Genomic DNA, 26737 nt, shown 5'->3' with positions numbered 1-26737 from the left:
CGAGACGGAGGGAAAGGAGCTCAGCCGCTCTGCAGGCTCACCAGGCCCAGCAGTTTGAATGGGACACAAAACAAAGGTAAGTGGCTGTCCTCTACACAGAGAAATTAAAGGCTACAGGTCAAATGCCGATCAGTCAGTGCCTGATACTCTCAGGGATGCCCCGCTCTCTCTCTTTCTCTCCACCGCAAATAACTTTTCACCCAAAAACTTCCTGCCGAATTTGTTAGCCCCTCTTTTTCAGAGGCTCACATCACAGTTTCAGAATTAGAAATGAACAATAGGAGACATGAAATATGGTTTGGTTACTGGCCCCCTTGAACTGCACTGTACGGCATGAGCTGTCATCTCTATACTGTTTGCTATCTTGTCTGACATGATTATGACTTTTAATTTTGAACTTAATACTGAGTACTTTTTTCCTTAGACATTAACTTCTTAATTAAATGGATTTCTTGTACAGCAAAACTTGCTTGTTTGTTTGTTACAAAGTGATATAACATTTTGAAAAAAGTCAGAGAAAGCCATCAGGAGTCTTCAAACTGTGGTCTAATCCTTGTGATCTGTGTATGTGTGTGTGCGTGTGTGTGTGTAACTTCTACATATTGTGCATCATGCAAGCCATCAGATCATTCAACAAGGCCAATACACTGGACTTTGAAGTCATAATACAGCCTCATCAGTCATTCATATTTGCAGTATGAATACTGTTAGATTGGATTAGGAAATCATTTCCCCCTGGCCAAACTCATTTCCCATCTGCCATTTGGTTTTGTTTTCATGGAAATAAACCTTTTCTTAATGCAAGTACACAGAGGGAGACTCGGCGAGGTCTTTGCTGAAGATTTGCCATGAATGGTAACACACCACCATTTTAAAACTCATGCAGTTTGCCAGTGCTCATTTTCACAACGTTATCACACATTCAGCCAAAGGCATCTTAACAATGATGATCAGTCGGTCTGTTTACATCTCTCTCTCCCTCTCTGGATAATCTGTGTTTATGTTGTGCAGTGCCCTGCAGGCCTGTAGTCTGGGTGATGCAGTAAAAACTCTTGCTCCTAATATGAGGCTGTTTTTTTTTTTTTTTTTTTTTTTTTTCACGAGGCTTGGAGAATGAACTCATGCTGATTGATTGTGTGACGGTGTAAAAGGATACCCTACTTCCTGGAGGCCCTCTCTCCAGACAGCAAGACCAGGAAATCTTGGATCTCTCTCTCTTTCTTTCCTGTGTGTGTGTGTGTGTGTGTGTGTGTGTGTGCGTGCTGTCTTTGACTGTGGGTTTAGGAAACAGTAATGTTTGACTTTTGAAATCACCCTACATCTTACTGGAACCAATATTAGCCTCGCTGACGAAGCCTCTGATCTCTCTGAGCTGTCACATGGAGTTTGGAGATTTGAAACATTAAGTTTTTCTCTCCCTCCTTTTTTTTTAATATTTGCAAGAGCAGTGTGGAGGATTACTGTCTTTAATGTTTAATGTGTGATTTTATTATTTTAACTTTAATTTGTCCCAGAGAGGTTCAATTAGTTCAGTTGCCGATGACGTCACATATGCCACAAAAAAGAAATCCATCATAAGAAGTCATTTAGTTTCATATTCAGTCTTAAAATCTAGTTTTTCCTAAAACAAGTGAAAGATCTGCCAATGGGATGAGATCATCCCACATGTTTCCATTGATAATCAACTTTTTTTCCCAGAATTTTTGTAACTCATTTTCTGTCATTTTCTTGACACCAGTGAGCTGATCTGCCTTGTTTTGTGTCAGAATAAATATCCTATACCAAACTCTTGAAACAAGTAAAACTACACGAAAAACACCTCATCCCACTGGCTGATTTTTCACTTGTTTCAAACAGATAGTAAACCCAGTTACAATTGGTGATTTTTTAAAGTTCTATCTTCATCATCCACCAAGATCTGAGGGTTCCTAAAACTCAAGTTCAACTCAAGAACTGTAATAAAATGAAGTTTTAATCCACTCCAGCAGAACTGGGTGGGCTTTAGTCCCCCTTGTAGTGTAACACTGTTGTGTGGACTCTGTTGAGACCAACCAACAGTCCAGCAAAGTGAAAATATCCCACTTGTTGGAAGTGAAATAACAGCAGATTTTATTCGCGGTGCAACAATATGTAAGGAAATGTTTTCATAGCTAACATTGTTTGTAGAGCACACTTGGTAAAAACCTTCACTTTGGAGACCTGAAGTAGTGGAGCTGAAATGAGAAAGTCTGTGACTGACATCATCTCCAGCCAAAGCTCCATATTAGATGAAAGCCTTTGCTTGGCCTTGTCTCTTGATATAAAATAATCCTCAGTGAAGTGGTGGATTTATATGCAGGAGTTACAAACAGTGGGCAAGTAGGGTAGCAGGGCAGTAACAGGAATAAAAACTGAGGTCCTGTTCTGATTGGATACACTTGTACGTGTGAAAGTCACTTATAATGCCTGACAAACGGGATCATTTGACTCAGGAAATAACTGATTAGCCTCTCTCTGATAGAAAGAACCTCGGGTTCTCAGTTTCATCATAATGAAAACATTTTAATGAAAAATAAATATTTACTCTGCCATCCCTTTAAGAAAAAAGTAACACTGAATATGAGACTGAATGAGTTGTTAAGACAGAGATGTTTTGCAGTGTACTCATGGAGTTGGTTATCAGCTGAGAAAATCCTTTGCCACTTTGCCAGAATCTCAGAAATACATGGTTGTCAAGGTAAATCTAGGCTTTTCCCCCTGATTCCTGTAAAGTTGACATTTAGCCAGTTTCCCAGTACAGCTGCTGTCTTCTAGCGGTGGCCACTGAGCATCTGCACTGGACAAATTGGGGGCTGATGATGATTATGATCATCATCATCATCAAGTGCATTTCAAAGACAGATGCTCAAAAAGCTGAGTCTCTTGTTCACTTGCCCTGTCCAGATTTTCTCAGCCGGCTGGAGTTCAGTTTGTCAACCTGTCCGACCTTTAGGCTACAGCCCCACTGCCTCAGTCAGTCTGGTGGGCTGAGGGAAGACGTTCAAGAACCGGCTGTGGGTTTGGGACCAGAAGATTGATTGAGGAAGATTAAAGGAGTTTCGTTTAGAGTTCTAGCCCACTTCTGTCTACGTCTTGTTTATGTTTTCCCCAATCATTTTCCAATGCATGCCATATGTAACTGAATTCAGTGCCATAGACCAAAGAAGTGACTGACTGACTTTTAACGATCAAGAGACAGTGGGACGCGTTTCAGTACAAGACTTTTATTGGTAACACTGAGCTAGACTTTGCCCCGTCTCAGCCGGCAGTATCATGAAGTCCAAATACTTTCCTTTGGATCTGTTTTTCTACTTAGTCTTTTGGATTTTTTTTCCATTTAGTTGCTTAGAACCAGAAAGATTTGTCTGAACTGGGGCATTGTTGTGTAGTTTTTGATGGATAAGTTGAGGAGCCACAAGGGGAGGGTCTGTTTTACTGCGTGCTTTCAGATCATGTGTTTTAACTTGATGTTATTTTGTGTGGGTGCAGCTCTCAGCTAGGGAGGCTGATTGATTGATTTGCATTCAGAGGTACTGTTTGTAATAGGTAAGATCAGGAGGAATTACATAACCAGACGTCTGGTACATTATCCAGCCACAGTGCTTTTGCTAGCCAGATTTTGTCTGGCAGAGTCAGAGCAAATGCCTACATTGGCTGTTATGAAATCTTGCTTTATCTTATAGAATCGTATAATTCATCTAGACAAGCATCAGATGCCTACTCACATACAAAGTCAGTCATACCTACACATATTAATATGAGACTAGATATTGTCTGGGATTTTGAATATTGTAATATGGTGATATGGCATGAGTGTTGTCTTTTCCTGGTTTTAAAAGCTGCATTCCAATAAAGTGATGCAGTTTCCTAAACTTATCATTAGATAGTTATAGTCGATTTGTTAGTTGCCTCTACCTGCCTATTCATCATATCCACATATAGCGTATTAGCCTCCTTACTGATGATTGTTTATTATAAATCTTTTGCATGTACATATCTTATGAAAGCACCAAAGGTCATTTCTTTCAATGTTGTCACAATATGGATATCAACGTATTCAGTCAAAGACATTATTATATTTGAGGTCCATATCGCCCAAGCCTAGTATGTATAAGGCACAAAGCTCCCTGTTTCCACTGACCTTTATATACAATGTTCATTATTTTTGTTAATTATTTGTGCAAAAACTCATGAACTCATCTGTTTTTTTTTTTCCAGGGAACAAAGGCATAGAGCCAAAGTGAATCCTGCCTCTTCAAACTGAATCACAGAAAGGGGGCCAGTCAAGTGAAGAGCATGCTTCCTCAAAGGAGTCCCGTCGCTACCTTGGGCTATGGCTCAGGTAGGAACACCTACGAGACAAGCCCTTGTTTTCATGTGACATTTAGGGAACTCTAGGCCTGGGTGAATGCCACATTGCATATTTTGGTTGCCATACATACGCCAACAAACTAATACAAGAAAGCGTTGCCTTAATTTGTTTTTAAAGCAATATTTCCCCTCTGCTGATGATTTTAACCAAGTCCATGAGCAATGAATCTCCAGTACTACCCATCCTGGTAATCAGTAGTTACTGTCAGGTGGAAGGATTTCTTTATATTAGCTCTCAATATTGACAGTTGCAAACTGAGTTGTTTCTAATGTGTTAGAAGTATGTATTTTTAGGATTAAAAGGAGTCAGGCCACCCCGGTGGCTCACCTCAAAGTGCACATATCACTTGTATGAGGCTGAGTCCTTGCCGCAGCATCCTGGGTTTGAAACTGAGCCCAGGCCATTTTCTGCACATCATCCCCTCTCCCTCCACAGCCTTTCCTGTCCCTCTTTACTATAGTTATCATAGAAAGCACAAATGCTAAAAAAAAAAAAAAAAAAAAAAAAAATGAAAAGAAGTGCTTACTGTCGGCCCACAGTTGGTTGCTGGAAACAAAACACTGGAAACAATGCACACTGTGCAAATGTATTACAGTTATCCATGTGATTCTCATTCATTTAACATTAAACTAACAACACTGTATATTCGTCCATCTCTTGGGTTTCTCTGGATCAGTAGTCCAAATGTCCATTCAAAGTGTCACAGTAAGTGATAAGACAGAGAGGAGTGTTGTACCAGTAAAGCAGCAATGGTAATTGGCAGCTAGTACCTAAAATGATTTCAGGACATTATGAAATTAAGTATACATTAGTATAGTTGTTCTGTAGGAAGGAATAATGTTCATTAAGACCTCTATCAGAAGACCAAACTAGGTGGAAATAAACAGTTTTCCTGTAAGGATCATCCTTAGACCCTTTTCTGCATGGGCAACTATGGCATGTGGCCACTCTAATTTTTGTATATTTGTCCAAATAGTGTGATGCACATTTGATAATAAACTGTTGTGTGCTGTAAAAGCATTGAAGCTGCTCACCCAAGTGATAAAATAAGTTCACTGCATTATTGATATTAGCTTATTCAGCCACTCATGACTTAAAGCACCACCCTTATAAAGTATGCTGAGATTTGGGGGCTGGGATAGTGGGTGTTCTCGGTGTCCCAGTTCGTCATACAGTAGAGAGTACGATGGCATTCTGGTCTGTCTTGGTCTACCAGCATTTTTCCATTTATAGAAGAAGCTAAACCACTGAGCCAGTGTTTGTATTGGGCTCAGAACTGTATGAGAGCACATTCTTCACTGGTTTTCCCCCTCTTAGTCAGCACACGTGTGATTGCTCTTCCCTTAGCTGAACTGGCACTTATTAAGGAAGGTAATTTAACCTGATTCTGTAGTATGGTCCAAAAAGAGATGAGATTACATGCCTTTGTTTTTTCTACAGACTGTGTGAAAATTGAACACAGCAATGGAGGCTCGGTGGGTGGCACGTTGCTACGAGGCACCCGCTCCAAGGCCGAGCTGCAGGAGCTGATGGAGACGCTGCAGCGCAGGAAGAGCGCGTTAGAGGCCAGCCTCAGGGCAGCTGAATGCAGCCGCAACTACCTCAGTGTGCCTTCTGCTGTCGGGGCCCAGTCCAGCAGACATGTCTTGCAGGGCCACCTCTCAGTACTCAACAATGCTGAACGCCCTCCGTCTGCCTCCAGGAGTTTCCCCTACGGGACCAGCAGCAGTGTGCCCCCCTCACCTCGTCAGGGCGAACGTCAGCTCAGCACCAGCTGCTTGTTCCGCCATGCTCATCCTCGCCACCAGTCACAAGACAACCTGCTCCTCTCCAACTTGACAGATGGGTGCTCCCTGCTCTCCTCCTATCGGGATGCCCTGCCTCGTTCTCCCAGGGTCAAAAGTGGAACCGCAAGTATGCCCTCCAGCCCTCGCATGGGCCGCAGGCTCTACTCTCAGGGCAAAACATCAGATGCCCGGCAGAGGAAATACTCCACTGGCTCCCTCAGCAGCCTGGGCACACACAGCCGCTCTCTGCCCCGTCTCCATCGAGCAGCAGACCCCCCTGCTCTGTCACTGCCCACGCGCCATTCAGTGGGATCCCACAGAGGAGAGGGGACCGCAATGGCACGGCGCAGTCTGTCCTCTCTCGAGCAACCACCTGACGTGACAGTCCCGGCCAGTGTGCCCAGTACACCCAGGAGGGCGAGCCTGGCCTCTCTGAGCTCTCTGGGCCTGGACATAGATTGTGAGGGGACGTGTTTAGACTTGGGCCTGGGAGAGAGGAGGCTGTCCTTTGGGAAGGGAGGGCTGAGTCCAGGCCAGAGGGTGGGCAGCATCACATCCCTAAATGGGAAGGAGGAGCTGAGAGACTACCACCAGCACCAGAGAGATGAGAGACTCAGGGAACAGAAAGTGCAGAGACTGGTGAGTTTATTTCTGCCCCCCGTTGAATTCATGTAAAACATATGGAGATACATTAAGCTGCAGGTGCAGAGAACCACCACAATTTTAGGCCAGCGATTTAAGTGGCCTGGAGCAAGCAAATTACTTAAAGCTGGCCCAAATCTTTACCCTAACCTTTACCTGAGCATAAACATGCCTAAACATAAAACAAAACCCTGTATTTTTATATGATAAAATGTTTAATCTCGAGTGTATGAGCAATAAGATGCAACTTTGCCCATTTCAGTCGACCAAGGGTTTCTGATTATATTAACGGTAGAAACTGATGTGGTCACACACGTCTTTTGTCACTGATCTGTTGGCTTGCTTTGTTTTTCCTGCTCTTCATCTTTGCAAACGACCCGCCTGTGTCACACTATCAAACCTCCTCAGCTGTCTCTGGCTCTGCAGCAACTAACCAGAGGCCAAAGGGATCTTGGGGAAAAAGAGTGTAATCCATCTGATGGTTAGAAAGTTACACAGTGACGCCTGAACTCTCTCTAATCAATTTAAAAGCATCTGTATAACAGCATTGGTATAAAAATAATGTGGTTAGCTGAAAACTGCTGGTGTAAAATTGTGGATGTGGCAGTTTCTGTGCCTGAAGCTTCATTACTGTATATTGACTTAATCTGACTTTAAATTTTTCAGTTTATTCAAATCCAACTTATATTTCTTCTGAGTTCTTTCATTTTTTTACATATAAGGAAAATGAGATTGAAGCAGGGAACACTTTTAAAAGATGTTTACAATATGAATCGCACTCTTAACACTTTGTTTTTAATATCACACCATGACTGAGTTTTACAAACCATCCTCCTTGTCTGTAGGAGTGCCAGCGCCTGGAGACCATCTTGAGCCTGTGCACTGAGTTGGGCCAGGTGGAGAGGGAGCCGGCGGGCTCAGCTGTGTCCGACCTGCAGAAGATCAACAAGGAATTAGAGAAGTTGCAGGTGTCAGACGATGAGTCAGTGTTCTCTGACTCCCCCAGCAGCACGGCGCCTGAGAGCTGCTTCGGGGCCAAAGCCAGGGACTACCAGCTTTCTGAGGAGCAGCAGGTCTGCCAGCGTCAGCAGGGCGGCTACAGAGAGGCCCGGTCCCACTCGCCTGCTATCAGCTTGCACAGCAGCCTCCCGTCACCCTCTTCTCACCACAGAGTCAAAGTAAGTACTTTCCTTCCCAGGACCAGCCTTACTGACAGATGCTCACAAGTGACATAAAATAAAGATGAATGTTGGAGGATGAAATATGAAGTCAATTCATCGTCAATTCAATAACAAACCAGTACTAGAGGGTATTTACAGCTTAAACTCCACTTTTAAACAGAGTCACTCCTGCATCCGGTTGATTCATGTTAGATTCCCGAAAGTTAATGTGAAATGTGCTTTTTGGGATGAAAATGAGGGATATATTTCACTGTTACAAGGCTCCTGTTGGATTACTTGGATTATTTTGTCTCTGACCTGACCAATTCTAAATGTGGTGAAACTGATTTTTAGCTACAAGGTGAGCTGCTTTGAATGAACTTTTTTCCGTCCTGATTGCAGTGACAGATGCACTTGTGCGACTGATCTGAAATTCGAATACATTTATCTGCAGAATGCGTTGTTTTGGAGAAGCTTTGAATGAAGTTGAAGAGGCGAGGGGTGAAGTGGAGGACAGAGGGATGAGCTTGTTTAGACTATAACGGAAATAGCAACAGGCTGGCTGTAAATTGTATGGTGGAAAGACAACCCGCAGTGAGGACTCTGACTTTGAAAGGGGTCATTTTACTGTTAAAAAATGCTTTAAATATTGCTTAGTGTAGCTTTAATTTAACATGAACTGACTTCAGCCATGGCAGGCAGATTACAATCATCAGAGATGTAATAGCTTGTTCATATTTGTATGTTAGTCTGTGTTATAAGTCAGGTTAGTAAAGTTTATAGCTTCCTCCAGGAGATATCAAGATTTATTACACTGTACAAAACCTGACTATACAAATCGTGAGGCAGCAAAATAAATGGATACTAACAATATTTTATGTAGTAATCACAAATGAGATGGCTTCCCATCACAGTTTCATAACCTGTACATTCAAATTAAATGATTTGCACTTTGTAATGATATTTTTAAAGGGTCATGAAACCCAGGCTCAAAATTTAGTCTTCATTGGCCTCTATTGGTTGAAATTTTTACCTTTTTTTTTTTTTTTTTTTTTTTTTTTACCTTGAGGCAGAGATGTTATTTTGCACATGCCACAGGGTTCCATCAGTGTGGTTATGGATTTTTAATGTACTGTATTTTGGCTGTATCAAATCGTAAAACCATATGGAATATCAAAATTCCACCTCAATTAATTCCCATTTAAACGTGGAGGGGAAAATTTGCGCTTTGGAGGATCTGAAAAAGTGTTTTAACAGCTTGAATTTAATTACCTTAACTTAAGACCTAAAAAGTCCTTGAATACTCTCAGCGAGCTTTAACATCCTCAATTAAGTTTTAGAGGGTCTTAAAAATGTAGAGGTTTCTTGGTGCTGTGTTTTTGGAGTCAGAAATCAGCCCACCCAGTCATGCAGACCTATACTTTGTTCAGACTGTTATTTTTTGTTTATTCATTTGTTTCGTCAAAGTCCTTTCAGCGATGAAATTTGCCAACGTGGTAGGGCTGGGCGATACATCAGTATTAAACTGACATTGTGCTATGAGACGAGGTATCATCTGGGATTTTGGATCTGACGTAAGTGTTTTCTTGTCCTAGTTTGAAAGGGTGTATTACGGTAAAGAGATGACATTTTTTGAACTTAGTAGACTGTTGTAGCTGTTCTATTACTTGACTCTACCTTCTTGGTCATCATATCCACATTACTAGTGACTGTTCATCAAAAATCTCTTGGGTTTAAATATCTTATCCAAACACCAGTACTCCCTACAGTATTGTTATAATAATGATATCAAAATATATGCTCAAATGTGTCATGATATTTGATCTTATCCATTTTGCCCAGCTCTACAACCTGGCATGAAACAGCTCGATGTACCGTTCTGGTGACCCTTGCAGACGCCCTGTGGCACGAGGCATGCTCACAGACGTTGAGTCACATGCTGACAGTGTGTCCAGAGCATGATGATTACTCATACAGTAGATTCTTGAAAATGATAAGCATGACTGTGCAAAGTATCTGTGTGCAGATGGGGCAGTTTTTGTTTTTTTTGTTTTTTTTTCATTTCCTGTTTATGTAGGTGGATAAGATTCATAAACAATGAAACCACAGTTGGCTCTCCTACATTCCTGATGCTGCTTTGTTTGATCATACTTTGAGTTTTCACTGTGCATACTGTGCTTATTGAAACTAATGTACAAAAAAAAAAAAATACAGATGTACAAATACGAATATATTTTTACAAATATAAATCTTGACTCTTGAGGAGCTGAGCCCCCAATCAGCCCTCGTCCTCAGCTGTCTCAGCTCTAGCACCACTGAATTATAGTCTCTGTTAAAATGTGGCATTTTTCCACTCAAGAGCAGTAACAACCTAATGGTGTGTCTGGTTTTAATGAAGAAGTTCTCCTTGGGATAGTTTTGTTACAGCAGTCAGCCATTCAGACTCTTCAAGGAGGGGGGAACAGGAAATGACTTTATCCCCAGGAGAATAACTGTGTGCATGTGTGTGTGTACGTGCACGGGCACAAGTGTGTATGGGTGGGTTTGCGTGGAGGAGTGCTAGTGTATGTGCATGGCAAAGACACATATTTTTCCAGATGTTTTGCTCCTAATCCAGCGGCCAAATTGATGGAAGATCTTATAAAATGTCTGTGGTATTTTCTATTCCAGCACAGTTAATTATTCCAGCTTTTATATGAGGTGTAAACGCCATAAATTTTACGCATACCCAGTGTTGATACATCACATTTCAAAGTGGAGGCCATCATTTTTGCTATGTATCAACTCTGACAGAGCTTTACAGACAAAAGTCACTGTTAAGCCTCCAGCACCTTCTTTTCCATCTCTTGCATTCCTCAGAGCAGTAGCATGCAGGCAGATGGAGCGCTCACATACCGCCTGGGAAACTACCTATAAATCCCAGAGCTGCTTTCCAAATGAGTCTGCGGCCAGCAAGCACTAACTCATGGCTCCTATAAGGAAGAGGACCTGAGATTATAGGATCTCTTGTGTCTTAAATGTGCCTAAATATATGCGTGGGCATGATATCAGCGGCAGATAAGATACGCGGTGGTTCTCGTTCTCGGTGATGTGACTTGCAGTGAAGTGCAGTGACAGAGATTTCCATTACACACAGTGGAAAAGAATCCTGTCCTTGTACAGCAGTCGGTGAAGCAGCTCCTTTAGGCTAATTCTGCAAAAGCAGTTTCGGGAGCTGGAAAAATAGTTAAGCGTACTGGAAGCTTGGGATTAATATTGTGAGCGAAATAGTTCCTTGATTTAGGAGGGCTGGCCCTAACTTTCCATCGAATATACAGTCAACAAGAGACCTTCCTGCAAATAAACAGGGAAATGGCAGCAGATCACTGTCTGGGATAAATTGTGTGCAGCATGTATCCGCATTTCATATATTTATGTATATGAGCCTTGAGGGTAACTTCAGCAGCAAGTTGGCTGCATTGGAAATTCACTGCACACGGGATAATTTTATCAGTGCACGGCCACAAATCTATTACTACATGAAATAAATTAGCCACGTGCATTCCTTTTCTTCCACTTTAGCGCTATCATAATAATCAGTTCCAGACAGCAGCTATGCAGCTCCAAAGCCTGATACACAAGTGCAAAAGGTTACATTCAGCAACAGAGAAGACAGGGTGTTTCTCTGACAGGTCCACATCCATAAAGATAGAGGCCAGGATGAATATAGCAAAACTATTATCCATCAGACTAACTCTTCCTACATTCATTTATTTATCACTGGCTATACTGATTCCGGCCTGATTTGCTCAAAGCCTCTTGTGGGCCATAGAAAAAATAAAATGGGCCCTATCTGGCCCACAAGCCGCAGGTTGAAGAGCCCTGCTTTAGAGTTTCTCGCTTTTATATCCCAGCCCTTATTAAGCATTTGTAAATGATCTATTAACAAATGCTTTCAAACACACTGTAACATAAGGATAACTTTAACATTTATAAACAGTGAACTGACATTGGAGCGTATTGTTTGGCATGCTCTCGGGAAAATGTAAATACACTATTTATAATGAGTTTACAAAGGTTAATGCTACGCTTTTTATGCGGTTACCACTGTGTTGTTACGGAGCAGCTGTTTATTCGCTATTTATAAAAGCTCCTCCGGGGGAGTTGTGCATTTCATGTGCATGTTCAAAGATGTCTGAATAAAGTCCAACATGGTCTTTAATAGAAATACCATACTGTAGATCTGTGGCCTCATAACACTGTCATACACCGTGGACATGTATTTATGTTACTGCAGGCCTTGGAAAATGTGCAGCTGAAACAGGAAGTAACGCATATAGAGGAGGAGAGGATTCAAGTTCTGAACAACATAGACGAGCTGGAGCAGAAGATCAAGGACCTGGACAACCAGGTGGAGGAGTCCATCAGAGAGGTAACGTGTGGATGAACACAAGTAACAGCTGAAGAGCCTGGACGTGTTCAGGGCCCATCACTGTAAAAACTGATGACGTGCTCACCTCAAACCATCAGAACCTGCACATTTTGCAAATATCTGTTTAAACAGCTGCGGTCGTGGTGCGCTCTTCTCTTTGTCTTGTCTTACTCTGTTCAATCATGCATTTAGGCTCACTGGATTTCCTTTTACGTCCTGCTGCACTTCCTTTCATGTTTCCAACGGTGAAGCCAAAGGCAGGTTTTCTATGCTGTGGTGTGTTTCTGTTGCAGATGGAGGTGGAGTGTGCTCTGCTGGAGGGGGAGCAGGACTCGGAGATGGCCCAGTTGCAGAGGGAAAAGGACATGCTGGAGCAACTCAACGAAAAGATTCACAGCATGGAGAAGACGAAGCTCACTGAGAAGTCGCAGGTAAAACTGAGTTAAACGTTAAAACCCTGAAAGCAATGAATCTGTTTTTATTTCTGCAGGGACTTAACACAAGCACACAATGATTTGGTTTTCAGTAATGATAAATATGCAAGTTAGCACACAAAGCCACTAGTACTACAATAACTTTGGAGCTTTATCACCTTCTCATCCATTTCAATCAGGAGAGGCTGATTTGAGTGAACACAGTGAGACTTTGTGGAATAAAATGAGCATTTTATAGCTTGTTGATGAGCAGATATTAGGGGAAAGACTCCTGACTCCTCCTTTTTTGTTGTTGTTTTTTGTTAATGCCACCATGCCAGCAACAGTCATGGCCAGTCATTATGTTTTTGGGTTTTCCATCTGTCTATTCTTGCTCCTTGAGCTAGACCTCTGTTAAGGTGGCACACATGTCTGTCTCTGTAGGGATCCTTTCCATAATGTTGCCAGACACTGATACTGGCAATCTGAGCTTGTCAGTGGCAAAACAAGAGCTTTTAGTGGATGAAATTTGATGTGAGAACTTGGCATGTTTGATTACTTGGCAGTCTGTTCTGTGGCTGCTTGCTGAAAAGATCTAGCTTCATTATCGACCTACTCCAAAAAATCTTTGTCTCTATCAGTCATTTGTACCTCAAAAGGTCAAAAAATATGACCCAGGCTGGAAAAATATTGCACTTGATGCAGAGATTCCTTGGATGGACCCATCTCTCGAGGCGCTAAAACTGCAGTTCAAGTAGCAATTCTGCAGGATCAGATTGACCTGACCACAGCTTCCTCCACACTGGGTAAAGTTACATTCTCTTCAAAAACAAACAAATTATCCTCCCAAAAGGAATCTTATACAAAAGCCACTCAAACCAGCGACTACAGCAAACAGACATAGTGTTCATAAAAACAGGGGACCTCCAAAGTCACTTGAAAGGCCGTCGAAAAGACACTTGACCTAATTAAAACTATCCAGATGTGGACCGGCAGGGCACAAACACAGTAAACCGCCGAAGAACTGTCAAAACAGACAAAAAGAGTTGTACATACTGCTTTGTTTCATTTTTATTCAGGACTTTTGCAAAGCTTTGACATGCGGGTAAACTGTTTTTGTACTTGCATAATATTCCTATAAACCCTGTTTTTGAATTAGTCTGTTATTTACCAACGAAATTCCACCGAATTCATCGAAACTGCAAGGTTTGGATAATGCATATTCCCGTAGTCAAGCAAACAGGACCAAAATGACAATGATCAGCTGCTCAAATGTAAACAGCACTGACACTGGATTCATCTTTTTGGCAGGAAAAATATTTGTGTCCTTTTGCATTGTCCAAAATGTCTAATGCAATTAAGTTGCTAAGATAAACTCAGCTAAACACCTAAAATGCTGATATGACTCAGATGGAGGCATCATCTTGAAAGCAGTGGAAACAGAGTTTATGTCATGACTCTTGCAGTTTAATTATGATTTAGAGGTACACGCATTCGTCTCTCTCCTATAGTCGACAGAGTTGACTTCTCTGTACTCTCACTGCCGATTTGTTCTGCACGTTGGACTGAGTGTCTTGGCCAAGAGAGGACTAAACTGGGGGTGAGAATTTTTGCATCCCAAATTAGAAAAACACATTAAAATCATTTTCTTCCCACCTAAGAGAAATACTGTTTCCTTTTAAATGAGTCCAGAAATGCAGTTTTAAAGGGAAAAAATCCTTAAATCGATGGAATTCCCTGTTTCTGCTTCAAAATAAAAGACCTCTGGATGCCTGATGATGATTTAGAGGTACACGCATTCGTCTCTGTCCTATAGTCGACAGAGTTGACTTTGACTTTGACTGTATTCTCACTGCCGATTTGTTCTGCGCGTTGGACTGAGTGCCTTGGCGATGTGTGCTGTTGGTTAGGAAGCAGACGTGCAGACAAAGCCGTTTGAGGACTTGGAGTTCCAGCAGCTGGAGAGGGAGATTGATCAGGAGGAGGAGAAAGAGAATCAGACCCAGCAGCTACTCCGAGAGATCGCCGAGTGCCAGCGCAGCACCGTCACACGCAAGGTACGCGGCGAGTGAGCATCAACACCGTAGCTAGCGTTGCATCAGTTTGAAAACATGATTCATCAGAAACGCCTGGAAGTAGGTTAATAGTGTTCACGGATATTATTTTCTGTATAATATTGCCAGTTTTTTAAGAGCAAAGCATTAGTGAAAATCTGCAAAACTTAAACTCAAAAGGTGTCCTCTGAACAGCTTTTCAAAGTAATACAGGAAGATGCGCTATGATTTTAAATGCTGGCTGTCCCAAAACTTTTTAAAATTCAAAGATAAGTCTGAGGTCATCGTCGTTAATCCCACAAAAATTCACAGTGAGCGAAAAACATCAAGCAATTGGCCAGAAACCTTGTTATGATAGTTCGTTATGATTCAGATCTCTGTTTTGACATTTCAGTGAAAAATGCTGTCCAGTTATGTTTTTTTTTTTTTTTTTTTTTTCAACTCAAAAAAATCTCCAGAATCAGGTCGTTCCTGTCTCTCACAGATTTACATCAGGTCATACACGCATTTATCTTTCCCCGCCTTGGCTACTGTAATGTCGGCCTCAGTCAGAGCTCCCTTCACTCCAGACTCCAGACGGGGCAGAATGCAGACACGCAGCCCCTTAAGTTAAAACATTCTTTTATGAGGAAGTATTTTTATTTCCCTTTGTTGTATGATCAGTTTGTTTTTTTTTCTTTTGTTTTAATTGCTGTTTTTAATTCTTTTTTCTAGCAGTTAAAGCACTTTGTAACTTTGGTAAGAAGAGCTCTATATAAATAAAGTCGATTATTTGTAGTATTTCTGCCATCTTTTCAGCACATATTCAGCGACGCAGGCCAGGTAGCACTGTACTCATGTGTACACAAATAATGGTTTATGAGACGTTAACGTAAATTATTTGATAATACAGCTCTTCATATCTAAGCTGTGTCCTATGTGAAATGTGTTACAAGGTGGGTTTAACAATTTGAGTTTAAGTTTAGTTGAAAAAAAAAAAAGATGAGATACAAATCATGCACAGTGGTTTTAAGCATCTTTTCCAATTCAAAGCTCCAGGTCTTGCGTCTGGAAAGTGCATCTACTCTTCAAGAATTAGCTGTTGTTGTTAAGGCTTTGTACTGGAGCACCTATAAAAACCTATGGGAAGCATTTGTAGTGATCATTTTATTTTCCTTTCTGTGTTATTAATCTTACTACAGGTTCTTGCATGAAAATAAATCCGCAAAATTGTGAGAATTGCAGCACAAAGCATGAACTAATTACAGGAAACACCAATACCAGCAATGGTAAGCATGAACTACTGTTTACGTAGTAATAAAGACCAAAGAAATGAATTCCTTTCTTGTTGAAGTGCAAGGCCAAGAGAGGACTAAACCGGTGGTGAGAATTCTTGCATCCCAAATTAGAAAAACACATTAAAATCATTTTCTTCCCGCCTCAGAGAAATACTGTTTCCTTTGAAATGAATCCAGAAATGCAGTTTTAAAGGGAAAAAAAAACTTTAAATCGATGGAATTCCCTTCCTATAAAGGCAACCCTGCTTCTGCTTCAAAATAAAAGACCTCTGGATGCCTAATAGTACAGTTCCAAGTAACCACTCCTGTTTCTAAGCTAGTGTGGCGGTTTTACTTTGCTATACATGCTCTTTCTTTGTCAAAGTTGTTTCATATCCTTGTGATATCGTGCTGTTTTGTTTCCCACAGGAAAGACTCATGACACTGAAGAAGCAATCCACACAGATCACCTTACAGGCTCAGCAAGAAAGAGAGAATTTCCAGAAAGAGAAAAACAATTTGCTCCTCATGCTTCAGAAGGTAAGAAAAGCATTTTTCAGACAGATGTTAAAACTGTTTCCCATTTTACTTGAGTGACTGGCCGGATGTCCACAGGAGAAGGAGAAGCTGGCATCGCTGGAAGGAAAGTTAGCCGAGTTGTCTGAGGGGCAAACCCTGTCTAAGAACCCCGTGGCCATCAGAGAGGTAGGAAACAGAGTTTTCATTCTTCCTGCGGTTAATGTATTTACCAGCACAGTGTGCTTCTGCATTAAAGGAACAATTCAACAAAATACTAAAAAAGAAGAAAAAAAAAAAGATATTTTCTCACTTACCTCTAGTACTTTCAGATATTTTCTGTGCAGTTTGTTGAGGTTTCCAGTCTACCATGATTTCCCAGTTTTCCTTCCACCCAAATACAATCCACCTCTAATTTCTTACTGGTTTGGGATTGATAGATGCATCGATTTTTTGGAAGGAAATAGTTTATAATGAAACTTCATCCCTGAATTGTTGATGGTTTGAGCTCCACACAACAAAATCTAACAATCACATCCAGAATATGGATGGACAGACTGCACTGTGGGGTAGGTGGGAAAATATCTTTTTTTTTTTTTTTTTTTTTTTTAGTATTTTGGATGAACTGTTCCTTTAAAGACGCCATGAAGTGGACTCATCTTAGTTTTTTGTATTTCCTGTTGAAACAGAATGTTTTGGAAGGATCATTCACAAACACAAACCAACAGCATATCATTTTGGGAGAGAAACACAATTTGATTTGAGGGGACAGGTGGATGAAAGAGGATGTTTAAAGATTTGTGAAGGTTTTATCGGTTGAAATTTTAATTCACACCCTCTAAAGCAGGTTGATGTCACTATTTCAGATGCTCTGTTTTACAGGAAGTAGAAGTCATGTGAGGTCATTTCATGGGGACTTTGAGAGGAAACACCTCATACCTCACATGGAATTATTTAAATTTTCAGTGTTTTGAATGAGAAACCCTATATATGTATATATTTAATCATCTGTGTAATTGACCTTGTTTCTCTGTCTGTTCTCCCCACCGCTGTAGCACTTGCAGTCTCTCAAAGAGAGAAGGAGGAACAGCAAAGAAAACTCCCACCCAAATGACAGCCTACCTCATAAGAGGAGCCAGCAGCTGCTCGGTCCCTACGGCAGATCCCTGGGACGCACTCTGCCCTCTAAGGTGAATGCCGCCAAATCATCATAAAAACAGTGTCTCAGTTAGCCTGTGGAGATCATAAAGGTGCTGACTGCCATGTCTGCTGCTGTGTGCTGTCTAGAGCCACCTGCCCCTGTCCCAGAGCTCCAGCTGCGGCAGCGTCATCCCACCGGGCTTCACCTTCTCCTCCAGGGACCTGAGCAGCCGTCGCCTGCTCAAGAGTGAGTCAGAGCAACACACTGTGTGATCCCCTGTGTTCCTCTGTGTGGTGTAAACTTCACACTGTATATCTGGAGCGGTAGTGCTATGCAAATAATGTGACTTTTATGATCAACAAGCTGTATTTACAGAATAATTTGTGGTAAAATGCCCCACACTTAAAATGTTAGAGCAACACAAATTAAGTAACAGTTCAAACAGTTAAAAATAATACTCTTATTAATGTAAACACTGTATATTAGGCAAAAGACGCTAATGATTTGTTATGTGCAGCTCAGCGAACCAAAGTGTAACACGCAGAGTATAAACCTGTCATTTGTTATAACCCTTTTACTTATAATCCAGGTGTCACTCATTAGATGTGTCAAAGTGAATTTAGCTGTCTGAAGATATGAACATTTATCACATAAGCCAGACGTATTTATTAAATAGCAATGAGCCAAAATATCGTTAAGGGGCCAAGCTTAACCAATGCGCACTGAAAATACGATTTCTTATATTTATTACATGCAATGTCAAATAAAAAGCAGTAATATTTGTCAGCACTAGTACTATTTTACTGTAGAAGACTATGCCTGGAATTAAGGTGTGATTGTTCTGCTGTCTTTTTGAGATTAATCAATTCCAAATAGTTTCTTGTTAAAAAAAAAAAAAAAAAAAAAAAAAAAAGATTTCTGGAACAGACTTAGGCCGACCAGGCAGACTGGAGTTCATACTACAAGGGTTTTAGCTGATGTTTTATTGGAAAAGAACAAAGGAGTTCGAGACTCCGTGGCTTGTCATGTAGGAGACGTGCTTCTCCATCAACACTCAAGCCGTGATCAAACCTCCAGTTGTGAGTTTTCTGCGCTTTCTTTGGTACTTTACAGAAAACAGGGAACAAGGAAGAAGAAGTGCGGCGGGGTCTGCTTTCAAAGACGAGCACTGACAACACACTCACCATGTTTTCTCCACAGACTACATGGTACACCAGCTTAGTAACCACAGTGTACGGTCATAAAAAACTGCAATGGAAGATTCACACCACTAGAGGGAGCAGCATGATCTATAAAAATCAAAACGGCACGTCAAGATAAGCCAAGTATGCGCAGTAATGTAAGGATATGATCAGGGCTGAGGTCTTTCGCTGGAACATGTGCATATGCTTTGATTTTTATCAGAAAGTGCTTTTACTGCTGTTGTAAATTGACCCTCCAGTGCAAGACGCACCATAACATTAACTGATACACCAAACACTGACAAAAGGAAACTTGATAAGTGTGTGGGACATCTATGAATTGACCACCATCTATTTTTAACCTACTTTATTCAAGGCGGTCGGTCATACGGATGCATATTAGTATGGTCTCATTACACGGACACGGTGATCTAAAAGACAAAACAACTTGAGAAAGACAATCATATACCCAGTAGGAAGATTCGGATGCGATTCTTCAAAATTTAATTGTTAAAGCACTGTTTGCATTGTCTCTTTATTTGTCCAAACCCAGTGAGCGTTAAAGACGGTGACTAAAATACATTTTCTTGGTGGGTCTCTTATCACATCACCCTCTGATGTGATGAGAGACAACGTTATTTTTTGAAGTCATTTGAGGCATCTGAGCTTATTTATTTTCATCCACCGCCAAAGTGCCTCACCATCCACTTTTTATTTCCTGTTTTGTATTAAAATTGCCGCCTGTCTATCCTCACTTATGTCTTTCTCTACCTTGGTGGATTGTCCGATTTATTTCTGTGACTTGCAGTGAGTAATTTTGCACTTTATAAACTTTGATGAGCCATGCTGAAGGGGTCTCTGATTGGTTTCTGTCCGGTTGTTTTCCGTCAGCAGGCAACGGCCATGTGAACATGAATGAGGACCGGCAGAGACGGAGTGACTTCTGCAGCAGGGCGGTCTCCGAGTCCAACGTCTTCCTGGACCCGTTCTCCTACCAGGACACCAGCCAGGCCTCGGACACGGTCAGTGTGGACAGCTCCGACAGCATGGAGACCAGCTTCTCCGCCTGCTCCCCGGACAACATCTCCAGGTTAGACGATCACCCTGTTAATGTAGCGCAGAGCGAACGGTGTGAAATTAACTATATCTAAAGAGAAATGGTGAGTCAGAAGGAATGGCTATGCATAAAGTTGCATGAAAGTTAGTGGACAAATTCTTGGAAGAGCTGTGAGCTGGAGGAAAAGTGGCTGGGTGGTATATAACATGGACAGTTATGTGTACTTTACAGTTTTAATCAAGGCCCTTGTTTGAAATTGTGTTCACTGGAATTCATGTTTATTATAGTTTGAGTTTTTTTTTTTTTTTTTTAACAGTTTTCATTGCTAGTTTCAATTTAAGTTGTAATTTGTTTTCTATGCTTTTGACAATATTTTATTAAAGTTCTTATTTTGTTTTTTAATAGTGGCAGTTTTTTTTTTTTTTTTTTTTTTTAAGCATAGCATTCTGAACAGATATTGTTGGGGCTTCCCGAAGTATCCCGAGTTTTGAAGTCAAGAGAGATGTGTGTGCTTATTGTCAGGTCACTGTGTGTAGAATGAATACAAAAATGTCTTGTCAACCCAAATGACACGTCTGACAAAGAAAAGCTTATAGAAAAGACTAAAAACAACAAAAAATTAAATGGTTGTCAGTTCATAAAATGCACAGAAGGACACAAATATGTGAACTGTACCAATAATCTTCAAACAGGACTGGTCTGTTCTCTCAGTTTTTTTTTTTTTTTTTTTTTTTTTTTTTTTAATATATATATGAGTTGTTCAAATAATGAGATTTTTTGAGTGTCTGTGAGTACCAAGAAAAGTGCTATACAAATAAAATGCATTATTTTTATCATTATAATTTGAAACGTGTTTGAAGCCGTATTTGTTCATCTGTCATTTGTTTTAGTTTTAGTTTACAAGATGCGGGATAATAGGATCCTTTGAGAAGAGCCAGTCTCTCGTATGCCATAATATAGTTCCTCCACAGTGTCTGACTGCTGTTTTACTGGTTCTGTTAAACCTGTCCTCACAGTGCCAGCACATCCAACATGGCAAAGATCGAGGAGATGGAGCGTTTGTTGCGTGAGGCCCAGGCTGAGAAGCAGCGACTCCTGGAACACAGGGTAATGTGCTGAACCTGGAAAGAGTGGAGTCACAACAAGAATCAAAACAGACAGAATACCAGCGCTCACAGTTCAATAGTCTATAATTTATTGTGGGCATGCCTTCATCAGCGTAAAGAAAACCAACAAAAAAGACTTTTTATTGAAACAGCAGAGTCCAGGATGTCCAGTTGGCATACATAATAACATTACAGGGTCCGTTTAATGGAGCGCCCAGATACGGCCTCTCCTGCTGAAAGGAGGACTCACAGAGTGGCAACAATAATCAGAAGAAACAACAACCAGTAATGCACAAGCTGAAAGATGAACAGCATATACAGCTGAATGTGCAAGACAGAAGCATTTTGCAGGAAAATATAGATAAATAAGCTTCATATTGATCCATATTGTGCTATATGATCAAGTGCAACCTGTCTATTGATGTACATCTTAATATGCAGCTTATTCACTGCATGCTGTTTGTTTCACGCCCACAGTAAATCATGTGTACCGCGTGTTTTGAATGTGTGTGTTTGATGCTGCGTGTCATCCCGTGTTTGTGGCGCGTGCAGGAGCGAGAGATGGAGGCTCGCAGGCAGGCCCTGGAGGAGGAGCGCAGGAGACGGGAGGAGCTGGAGAAGCGTCTGCAGGAAGAGACGAGCAGACGACAGAAACTGATTGAGAGGGAAGTGAAACTACGGGAGAAGCAGAGATCACAGGTGAGTGATGGCGGGAGGCTGGAATCTCATTAGGTCTTTATCACATTTTCCCATCATGGTATCTGGGACATTATGCCATGGTGACCTGTGCAAGAGTGTGTGTGCGAGCGTGTGTCAGAGCGTGTGGACACACTCTGCCAAACTCAACAACTAAAGAACAATGCATGATAGCATCTTAGGATATACAACACCGGTTTCCTCTGTAGGTTTTTTAACTATAACAACTCCTCAATACATAAAATGCAGAGTATATGGGAGTAGAAGTTTGTGGAGACTAATTAATATATCAATTAGCTTCATTAATGACATAATTAGCACAGTTGCTTATGTCTGATATATTGTGGTGATTACATTAGGCAGCTCAAGTGTCTGTTTCTTGTGCAGATTCTTTAAAAATGCACTATGCAAAGTTGCAGAGGACCCTTCAGACTCAACTGAGAAAAAAAATCTGGAATAAGCGTTGAATCTGATGGTTTGGTTTGCATGGTTCTCACAGTGAGACTGATTCACAAATAGATTGTGTGCTCATTCCACGTTTTTGCCACTTGTTGACACTTGAATCAACCCTCACGAGCAGCATGCAGCGTTTAGATCCTCCACCTCTCTCCGCAGTCCCGGCTGTTGACGCGCTACCTCCCCGTGAGGAAGGATGACTTTGATCTGCACGGCCATATCGAGGCAGCCGGTCACAACCCAGACGCGTGCTTCCACCTGGCCATCACCGATAAAACCTGCAGAGGCTTCCTGGTCAAAATGGGTGGCAAGATCAAGACCTGGAAGAAACGCTGGTTCGTCTTTGATCAGAATCGCAGGACCTTGACCTACTATGCAGGTGAATGCATGAACCCCTCATCGATATGCGATTCATCTCTTTCTCTCGCTTTCACTCAGTCCTCTGTTGAAGATGTGCACCTTAAAATGTGAGACACAGATGCTGCACCGTGTCGGTATGCTTTGGATGCTGAGAACGAGCTTTGATCACAGCGTCTTTGTTCCGCCGTCTGTAAACAGAGATCTGTTTCTACCCTCTGCTGCAGACAAACATGAGGCCAAGATGAAAGGAGTCATATACTTCCAAGCAATAGAGGAGGTGTACTATGACCATTTGAAGAATGCACATAAAGTAAGTTTATGTGTGTGCGTGAGTGCCTGTGACTTTTTATGTGTATAAGCATGCAGCATTACCTTAACAGAGCTAGGAGCAGCTCATAAAATCACATGCAACACATTTTTCTTACAATATCATTGAAATTTGTGCATCGTTCCCCCTTGTCTTCGCTCTCTGTCTTCCTTTCCCACTCATTCTGTGTTCCCTCTACCCTTTCTCTTATTCCACCTTTTCTCTTGATCACGTTCACGTCTGCACCCAAGAGCCCCAACCCTTCACTGACCTTCAGCGTGAAGACCCACGATCGCGTGTACTACATGGTGGCTCCGTCTCCTGAGGCCATGCGCATCTGGATGGATGTTATTGTAACCGGTGCTGAGGGACACATGCACTTCATGGTGTGACATGGAGCACGTCCCGCCACATGAGGGCATCTAGAAATCACTCGCTATTTCACTCGCTCCATTCTTCAAAATATTAACTTTGGCAATGTTTAGATCCAGTGTGGAAAATTAATCAGGTCAACAGGAAGTGCACTTCTGTATACTTATATCTGCACTTGCAAGTACAGGACGACTCAAGTCCACAAGCACAATTTATAATGTAGTCAACTTGTATGTCTCTCCTCCTCCTTTCCTTCCTCTCCACTTCTTTTAGGACTCCACCAGTTTAATGGTTTTAATATCCTAGCCTGAAAGAAAGAAAAGTGCTTTTTCCTGTGGTCTCCAGGTCATATTACTGGCTCACAGTTTCCTGCTCATATGATATCACCCACTTTATAATAGTGGTTGTGAGAATGCACATGTTTTTTTATCTTTACCTCAAATGTAGCAACTGATATAACTGATATAAAAGTGTAATTATTATGAGTATTATCATCCATTTGCAATCACATATGTCAGTTACTGTTGCTACTGTGGATATACAGTTAGACCACAAGCACAAGCTGTTGTTCACCTTTTCAAACAAAGCTAAATGCCTCCAGAACTTGTTCTGCACAAGCCCACCAGCAATTTTCCCTCAAAAAATGTTTCTGTATAATGTGCCCAGCCCTTTCGAGGACACATTATTATGACTGAGGAAAATGCTGAAACACCAGAGTCTTAATTTTGCATCTTAATAAAGACATTTCCTCACATGTGCAAACGGTGCGCACTCAGGAATAGAATAAGAGATGGCTGTGTGTGTGCTGCTGAATATTGCATGAAGGCCCGCCCTCATGCAATATTCTTATTTGTGGCAAAAATATTGCACATAAATGAAGATGTTGTCCCAATCCTGAATGATTTTATTTTTGTACTAGTTTATCTGCCTCTGTGTAAAGCAGGATTGATCAGGCTGCGAGCACAATAAGAGGAGGCCATGTTGTGCAACACTGATGTGTGCGGCACCCACAGCATGTTCAGGTCATTCTAATTTTTCACCAGCAGGGGTCCTCAGTGGCAGAGTTATTTAATTTGAGTGACGTAATGCTGTTGGGCGATCATACATATTTTTTTTAATATACAGTTACATTACAAAAAGACAGGAGTGGAGCCATCTTAATTAAGTCATATTTACCAGCTGTTATAAGTGTTATAACTGAGAGTGATGTAAGTGTTATAACTGAGAAATGTGCATTAATGTGCACTCATATGAATGAGAAGCCAGAAATTAGGATGTTTCAGGACAAACATGAGTAAACAAGGTATTTTTTACAAGTGACAAGCTATCAAATTCAGATGTATTCTTTGATGTTGCCTGCAGTATTTTTCACAGTGTGTCTGCCATTCTGACTGCTATCGATGATGCAAGATCGTTTTAAACATTGTGTGACCAGCTCTTGGTTCAAAGACCGCAGGGCTTGTTGTTTCACTCGCCTGCCAGTGTTTTGGTCGACTTAATGGTGCAAGAGTGCAGATCAAGTTGCAGAGCTGACAGTAGTGCAGATGTAGTTTTGCCTCTAATTGGATAAGGAAGTTTGCATCGCATCCCCAAACTGTCTTCCATTGTACGAGGCACTGCCCTGTGTGTTATCACAAGCCTTGAAACAGATAAGCACCACATTGTTATATATTTTGAATACATTTGATATTTGATATTGCATATTTTGTATAGCTTTCTATAGCTACACTTTTTTATGTAACTGATGCGTGTCATTTTTCAATACAAATAAGAATAAACACTTTTGTTATGAAACATATTTGTGAAATATCATGGTCACTTGTATGCTGTCACTGGCTGTAAAAACCTTATCACGCTACTGGGAAGAAAATTACAAATTTAGTGTCACTTTGTGTGTTGCAGCACTGAATGAAGGACTTAAAAATACCCAAAAGGGCAAGACAGTGCGTCTTCACAAGGGTGTTTGGCTACCATGGCATTATTTTTAGTTGCAGTTATGCGGTGTAATTCAGCAACTATCCCTCTCTGTTGCTGTGAATAGATGACCTACTTTTATTGTCCGCAATGTCTATTCAGTGAAGTTTAATTAGCTGATTTAATTGAGCTATCCCCAAAGAATAATTAAAGGATTTTTACTTTTGTAATACCGCAGATCAGTTTTATGCTCGCTTTTTGTTTTTGTATTATGTGCAAATTTATCAGTTCCATCACTGAACAGTATATCAGACAACATCAGCAACCCTCAAAAGATAAGATTTTCTCTCTTTTTTTTTCAGAAGGAAACTAGTAATGTAAGCTATTTTAACACTGGGGCACTTTTCAGGAAAAGTGACACTTCTCCAGAAACTAATACAACATACCATACACTAAAATGTGGCTGCAGACTGAGTTTAACCTCTTTTGATGTACGGTGTGGCTCCATCCCCAGACAGAGACATCATTTTCCTAGCAGACTGGTTCAGCCTGGGTCAGTGCACAAACTGGATTTGGACACAAACAGAACCTGGTTATACAAACCTAAAAAGGCGGAAACATTGAATCTCGATGAATTATTGCGATTGTGACAGACATTTCTAATTTTAGCACCACCACTGAGGTAATTCAATAGTGACATTATACACAGTATGTAAACAATGAGTGCACATCCTATTTGCATGTGCGCTGTATGTGAGTGCACTCATTAAGGTCCTCATGTATTTAAACCCCTCCTCCCCCCACGCTCACAGCCTTTCATTGGCTGACCTAGTGGGGTTGGCATGGAAACACAGAATGAAGCATGCTAAATTAGGTTCGAATGAGGCACGTCGTCCCTCTGGAGGCAAAAGCAGACACAAACACATGCACGCACAAGACCATGGCTGGATTGCCTCAGTGCATCATAGGTGTTACAATTTGTATAACGTATCTGGGGCAAGGGATTGGCCTCGGGGCGCCTTCTTTTGGGAACAGAAGCATAACCCAGCCAATCTATACTGAGACTGCTCATGTAGTGTGGCTGAACAGCAAAATCTGCTCAGTACAGAGTATGTCTCAACAGCAGCAGCATGTTCATTATTTGTATTTTGACCACTTCCCTGCAACAAGCCACCATCATAATCACTACAATAAGCAGTGATGCAAAATAGCTGTGAAATCATGGGAATGGGTGATAAAAAAAAAAAAAAAAAAAAAGCGGCATTCATGAAATATGCATATTTCACACTCAGGATCACAGCGCCAGTTTCCGCTTTTAAACCATGCGAATATTATCTTTGTATCCGCAGGTCACATACAGTAATAGATAGCATAATGTGATTTATCATACTGGGAACAATCTGAACCCTCTCTTATCCCCGATAACCAGCTGATCTCGCCTCAAACGCTCATGAATTTAGTCTTTTCTCTATACATCTACACGCTCGTTAGTCACGGCGAAGGCAACATGCAGTTTAG

At 41.2% G+C, this 26737-nt stretch overlaps 1 protein-coding gene across 2 annotated transcripts; it reads left to right on the top strand.

Annotated features, from left to right (window-relative positions):
* On the top strand, positions 1 to 25042 carry phldb2a (pleckstrin homology-like domain, family B, member 2a). 2 transcript variants are annotated; one of them, XM_030069788.1, is made up of 17 exons: positions 1 to 76; positions 4237 to 4360; positions 5831 to 6816; positions 7665 to 7997; positions 12256 to 12390; positions 12684 to 12821; positions 14714 to 14860; positions 16543 to 16653; positions 16729 to 16818; positions 17685 to 17819; positions 17917 to 18016; positions 19846 to 20041; positions 21025 to 21115; positions 21667 to 21813; positions 22426 to 22645; positions 22851 to 22936; positions 23185 to 25042. In XM_030069788.1, the coding sequence occupies exons 2-17, from the start codon at positions 4315 to 4317 to the stop codon at positions 23323 to 23325; spliced, it is 3102 nt and encodes a 1033-aa protein (XP_029925648.1). In that variant the 5' UTR covers positions 1 to 76; positions 4237 to 4314; the 3' UTR covers positions 23326 to 25042. The 2 variants fall into 2 exon arrangements, with proteins under 2 accessions (XP_029925648.1, XP_029925646.1); XM_030069786.1 differs by having other exon boundaries at positions 19843 to 20041.
* The last annotated feature ends 1695 nt before the right edge of the window (positions 25043 to 26737 follow it).

This window comes from Myripristis murdjan, chromosome 14, assembly GCF_902150065.1.
Source record: "Myripristis murdjan chromosome 14, fMyrMur1.1, whole genome shotgun sequence".
In the NCBI taxonomy this organism is placed as follows: Eukaryota; Metazoa; Chordata; class Actinopteri; order Holocentriformes; family Holocentridae; genus Myripristis; species Myripristis murdjan.
The sequence above is the reverse complement of the archived record's forward strand: the minus strand, read 5'-3'. Positions and strand labels throughout refer to the sequence as shown.

What these genes read in the sequence shown, in the direction of transcription:
- phldb2a (XM_030069786.1), top strand. Translation starts at nt 4,315, where the DNA reads ATGCTTCCTCAAAGGAGTCCCGTCGCTACCTTGGGCTATGGCTCAG. An exon ending in TACCTTGGGCTATGGCTCAG is followed by an intron (nt 4,361 to 5,830) that starts GTAGGAACACCT and finishes TTTTTTCTACAG; the next exon opens with ACTGTGTGAAAATTGAACAC. An exon ending in TGCTCCTCATGCTTCAGAAG is followed by an intron (nt 16,654 to 16,728) that starts GTAAGAAAAGCA and finishes GGATGTCCACAG; the next exon opens with GAGAAGGAGAAGCTGGCATC.